Genomic DNA, 5,579 nt, shown 5'->3' with positions numbered 1-5,579 from the left:
CCTGTGTGCCGCGGGGGGGGGGCCCACCATAGGCTGCCGCCGTCACTCTCTGCGGTGAAGCGGGGCCCCTGCCCGTGCCCGTGGGCTGTCGGTGCAGTTCCGAGGCTTGGAACCGCGGGCCCAGGGCCCCGACGTAGCGAGGAGCTGCCCTAGCAAGTACAGAAACAGAGTCATGGCAGGTAACACGCTTTACTGAAGATGGCCATGTCCCGGCCGGCCACGGGGTACATGAGGGGCTGCAGAACAGGGGGGCGGGAGGGGGCGGGCCTGCGTGAACGCTGACTGCGAGGTGTGAGTGCGAGTGTGAGTGTGGGCGAGTGTGAGTGTGAGTGAAGGAGACGAGCCCCAGAGGGAAGCTAGTGGGCCCCCTGCGTGCCCTGAAGTCTCACCCCAAAAGCTCGACCTCCTCCCACCTCCAGCAGCGAGGTAAGAAATGAGTGGATACCCAGGTTATAAACAAGGTCGTTTGTTTCTCAAAAATCCCTATTAAAACATTAAATACCAGCTCTTTGAGGGAGAAATACATTCATTTCAGGGAGACCTCAGGAAAGCAACCATCCTCACGCCCAGATCCAGCCAGGTGGGGGAGGGAGCAAAGGTCCCCTCCCCCTGAGCCACCCCCAAGTCCTGCCACTGCCAGAGGGGGCCCACACACCACTTACAAATGACGCCGCACATCCGTGAACTGAAACCCAGTGGCCACGCGTGTGCCTTGTCTTGTTCACAGCTGTCGGGGTGAGGGGCAGGGGAGGCTGGGGTGGGGGTGGGGGGGCCAACGGCGGAAAGCCCCACCCCGGGAGCCCCAGTCCCCAGTGCCGGCACGGTCCTGCTTCCAGCAGTGGGCAGGACGGGGGCTCCTGGGCCGTCCTTCCGACCTCACCAGCAAGGGTAGCACCTTCTCAGCCCTGGCTGCCCACTGACAGTGCCCCTCAGTGCTTCTCTGCAAGACAGAATGAGCAGGGGCCGAGGCCAGAGCCAGCCGGGACGGAGGGACTGCGCAGGGTGGCGGGAGAGTCCGAGCTCAGCTGGCCTGTGGAGGGAGGAGGGTGCCGCTGCCCGGGGTCACAGGTGCCGAGTTCTGTGACCAGGTCCTGCCACCTCCGTTCCAGCTGCAGGGCTCCTTGGCCTCCTCCAGGTGGGCCCAGGACGGGACATCCTAGGTCGGGGCCTGTCCGAGGCCGGGGGCATGGGGGGCAGCTCACCCCAGCATCCAGGCCCCATGCAGATCTGCACTGCCGCTGCCTCCACTCCCTGGCCGCCGTCATGCTTCCGGGCCTCCTGCAGCCCATGAGGCTTCTCGAGGGGCTAAGACCCTTTGGGGCTCCCAGGCCCCATCTCTCCCTTTCCTCCGAAGTCTGTCCCCTGCCAAAACCGGGGTGGGGCTGCAAACAGCTCCAGTCCCGCTGAGGGCCGTGGGGCCCCGTCCTTGGAGATGTGCTGAGGCCACTCTTGCTCCGTCTCCACCCAGGCTGCCTGGCCGCTGGCCACATGGAGTCCTGGCAGCTCAGGGAAGTGGGCGGCCCGGTTCTCCTCCCATGTCCTCGAGCTGCTGGTTCGAGAGCCGCTGGCCCGTGTCCTGCCGCCCTGAAGCCCTCGGAGGCCCTCCCCGGGCCAGCCTGACCGCCCTATTCCAGTGAGTCACTGCGCTCCAGGCCCAGGGCGCCCACACTGGTCGTCCGCAGCTCGTCAGCTTCCTCCTCCAACTCCTCTTCCTCCTCCTCCTCCTCCTCCATGTCATCCTCGTCCTCCTCTTCCGTCCCATCCAGCGAGTCGTCGTGTGCGGCCATCATGGCCTGCTGCATGGCCACGGTGGCATTGTCTGAAGACAGGGACTGCAAGGTGTCCAGACCAATGGGACCTGCGGGAGCAGGAGGCATGTCAGGCCAGGCAGGCTGTCCCAGGGTGCACCTCCGCCCACTGGGGGAGCCTGGCAGGACAGCTCTGGGCAGGCACGCAGGCACCGGCTGGAAGATCCGGGCTCTGCGGAGCGTCACCCACTTGGGCCCCCACTCCCACCACCATCTCCGACGCCTCTGGTGCGTATGGTACCAGCATGTGCTTTGCAGCTTGGAGGGGCTGGGGGACTCGCAGGGCCAGGCTGGGGCCAGGCAACAGGGCCTCCAGGGCCTCACCGTCAGGGTCTGTCCCCGGGGCACCGCCCTGCTGCAGCACCCCGGCAGCAATGGAGTTGGGCCAGAACCTCTGGGTGGGCCGGTGCTGGGACTTGATCTTCTTGGCCTTGGGGGCGGGGTCGGGGTTGCTGGCGTCCAGCATGGGCTGTAGGATGCGTCTCCGGGCGTTGATGAACCTGAGGGCAGAGGCGCTGTCAGTGCCCGCCGTGGGGGCCGGGGAGGGGAGGCTGCCCCACGTCCAGGGCTCAGAGCACACTGCGGTCCCATGTCGTGGGCCGGGTGTGCGGGGTGCAGGCTGGGCACAGAGTAGCCTGTAAAACCACCAGGCCGGCAGGAGTATGAGGTGAGCCCGTGAGGATGGTGGAATCCCTGCTCAGCATGCACCAGGCCTGGGGGGCGGACAGCGGAGGTCTGGCGCCCAGGCTGAGCCTCAGGCAGGGCTGGAGGGTGAGGCCCAGCTGGGAGAGAAGGCTGAAGTCCCCGTCGGGTGGGGCCTTCCCTGGCTCCCACTCCTGCTCTGTGGAGTCTGGCATGAGCACACACCGGGTGGGGGACCATCGGCCCCCAGCGCGGGGCGGGCACCTGCTTGCTGGACGCTTCCAGGAGTGGCCTGACCACCTCAGCAGCGAGCGCTGAGAAGCTGACTGGTGAAGCCCCGGTGCCCGTGGACCATGCCCTGCCTCCGCCTCTGCCCAGCATGTGGCCCCGTCTGAGCCCGGGCAGATGCCAACTCACCAGTTATTAACTTGCAGGAGGGTGAGACTCGTCTGGGCCGCGATCTGCCGCTTCTCATCCTCCGTCGGGTAGGGGTGCTGGAGTGGGAGGTGACAGGCTGTCAGAGGGGGGCTTGTGGCGGCCTGCCCCAGAGGCAGGCCACTCCAGGGCATGATGCTGGACCCTGCAGTCGCAGTCCTGGACCCATGCAGGAGCATGTAGTTTGTTCCCAGAGAGCCCGGTCCGGGCTTGGACAGAGTCTGCTGTGGGTGCCCTGGTGCTCAGTCTGGTCCACCACAGGACAGCGTGGACCCCAGAGCCAGTGTAGGTCGGCCGGTGCTGACAGCCTCCGAGGTGCTCCCTCCCCAGACGCCCCACCCCTGCAGGCCACCCGAGGGTGGTGAGTGGGTGGATTTAACTGAGCAGCTATTGTGGGCCAGACCTATGCTAGACACCCCCAAGGCCCCAGAAGCCTATACAAGGACTCCAGGCCTCTTGCAAGGGACTTCCAAACCTGTGGGACACCTCCCCCTAAAGCCAGCGCTTGCGGACAGTAAGGGCCCGGCGGGCAGGGCCGTCACTGCCACCTGGAGGAGGCAGCTCAGCGGCCTCTCCAGGGCCACCAGGAACACTGCCTCCTTCCGGGCCTTTCCCCCTAACTTCACGATGCCTCTTGGTAAGGCTGAGCTGGAGCCTGGAGGGAAGCAGCCACGTGCACGCCCACCACCACGAAGGCACTGTTCACCTGCTGCATCCCCAGGACCTCACACAGACAGCAGCACAGGGGAAGAAGGAGCCGGTGCTGAGGCGGGAGCGAGGCGGGAGCGAGGCGGGAGACGGCTGGCACCCAGAGGCCGAGGCGAGGCCAACCCACTCCCCTTCCCAGGCCCTGCACAGGGCCTGGCTCGCAGGGGTGATGCTGGGGTGTGGGGGCATCGGCCGGTCTGCCTTTGGTTTAGAAGCAAGAGGACCTAGGGCTCTTGGGGCAGGGACCAAGCTCCCTGTGTCCCCAGACCAGGTCAATCCCAGTGGTGGGAGGGACAAGGCAGGGCTGGGGCACCTGCTGCACCCCTGAGGTAGCTGGCTAGCTTGTGCCACCCCAGACCATGTGACCCGAGGACAAAGTCAAATAGCCCTGGTCCCTGGACAACCTCTGAGTCAGAGCTGCTCTGAGCACATGCGGGGCTCAGCCAAGTGGCCGGAGTGGGCGGCCAGCCCTAGGAGCAGCTGTTCTCCACGGCCACCTAGAGGGGCTCCCGGCTGGGGATAGGCCACACAGTGGCTCTGCAAAATGAGGGCCAGAGTAGACCAGGAGGCAGTGCCCTCAGGGTCCGCATGGGCGGTGCCGCACAGGGCGGCACCCTGGGAGATGACCCGCCAACTGCCACTTGGCTGCGTGCATGCTCGGGCTCGAGTGGCTGGATGCCAGGGTGCAGGGGGCCCAGGGCCACTGCCTCCCTGCACAGGCCTTGGAACGGGTGGAGGGTTATACAGAGAGGCCCCTCCTGGTGCCGCGGGTACGATCCTCGCTGCGAGCAGGGCTACTCTGGCTCTGGCTCCGCCCTCCGCCCCTCACCCCGACCCTCAGCTCAGGCCTGTCTGGGCTCACGGGCCCTACGGTACCTACCCACTGCAGAGTGAGCCCTGCCTGGGTCCTGGCCCTGGTCCTTGACTGCCTCACAGCTGCCTAGCTGCCCCTTCCACTTGTAGTCCACGGCAACTGCCTTTCTCCTCCACGCCCTGCAGCTCGGACCCCAGGAGGACCAGGTCACTGAGGGACAGCAACTGGGGGCACCCGTGGGCCCTGCTTCGGGTGGGAGGCCTCCGTCCTCTTCCCCCCCACACTGGGGCTGCCCCTCTGCCTAGTACGGCCAGGGACGGGGACCACGCAGAGGGAGTGCCGTGCTCTCACACCTGAGGTGGCGGAGGCCGGGAAAGCGAGCCTCTCGGGAGGAAGAGCCTCGGCGCCCCTGGACTTTCTGCTGCAGGTGCCCGCCCTGGCCGCGTGTTTTCAAGCGTGTGGTCACCGTGACCTCCTAAAACTACCCAGGAAGCCAGGAAGAGCACACACGTGTAGTCCCACTCGGTTCACCAAGTGGACACACAGGGGAGGGACTGAGAACCTGCCGAGGTACTTGGCCCTCTGGGAGAGTCCTGGGGGCAGCACCTCAGGGTTAGCAGAGAAATGGACCCCAGAGCCGACAGCCTGAGTCCTTGTCCTGCCCCACAGGCCCTGACCTCGGGCAAGCTGCCGGGTCCCTCCTCTCCAAAGTGGGCAGCAAGATTCAGCAGGCCCAGGTAGGCGAGGCAGAGCAGTGTCCTTGTGGGGCAGACCCGTGGGCGCTGTCTGGCTCCTGGCAGGTGGTGGGCTGCCCAGGGGCCCTCCGAGCCCTGACTGCACCCTGCACTCACAGCCCGCGGGCGTTTCCTCCTACCCTGTTCTCGGGCTTCTGTGGGTGCAGTGAGGTCATGAGCCTTGACCCCACTTCCAGGTGGCGTCGCTGAGGACTGCAGGCTCCAGGGGGCCCTCTCTCATTCGTCCAGCCTTGTGTCTGGTGACCTGTTGTCCCTGGCCTAGTATCCGAGGGGCACCCATCTCCCTCCTTCCCTGCAGTCTCCCCAGTGTGGCCAAGAACACCCTGCATGAAGGCGGCTGGCAGGGCCAGGCAGGCGCAGCCGGGGGTCGAGGCCTGCCGTGTCTGGCTCAGAAGGGGGCCCTGCTGGGGGGGGCGA

General features: G+C 66.3%; 1 protein-coding gene across 1 annotated transcript in view; it reads right to left on the bottom strand.

The window, feature by feature from the left end:
• Nucleotides 1-786: 786 nt before the first annotated feature.
• PKNOX2 (PBX/knotted 1 homeobox 2) overlaps nt 787-5,579 on the bottom strand; it is a 145,397-nt gene continuing 140,604 nt past the window's right edge. The window contains exons 9-11 of the mRNA XM_027772573.1: nt 2,868-2,944; nt 2,133-2,308; nt 787-1,858 (exon numbers count right to left, since the gene is read on the bottom strand). Of these exons, the coding sequence (XP_027628374.1) occupies nt 1,626-1,858; nt 2,133-2,308; nt 2,868-2,944 (486 nt within the window). The 3' untranslated portion in view covers nt 787-1,625. The remainder of the gene's footprint in view (nt 1,859-2,132; nt 2,309-2,867; nt 2,945-5,579) is intronic.

This window comes from Tupaia chinensis, unplaced genomic scaffold, assembly GCF_000334495.1.
Source record: "Tupaia chinensis unplaced genomic scaffold, TupChi_1.0 Scaffold000037_4, whole genome shotgun sequence".
Taxonomy (NCBI): Eukaryota; Metazoa; Chordata; class Mammalia; order Scandentia; family Tupaiidae; genus Tupaia; species Tupaia belangeri.
The sequence above is the reverse complement of the archived record's forward strand: the minus strand, read 5'-3'. Positions and strand labels throughout refer to the sequence as shown.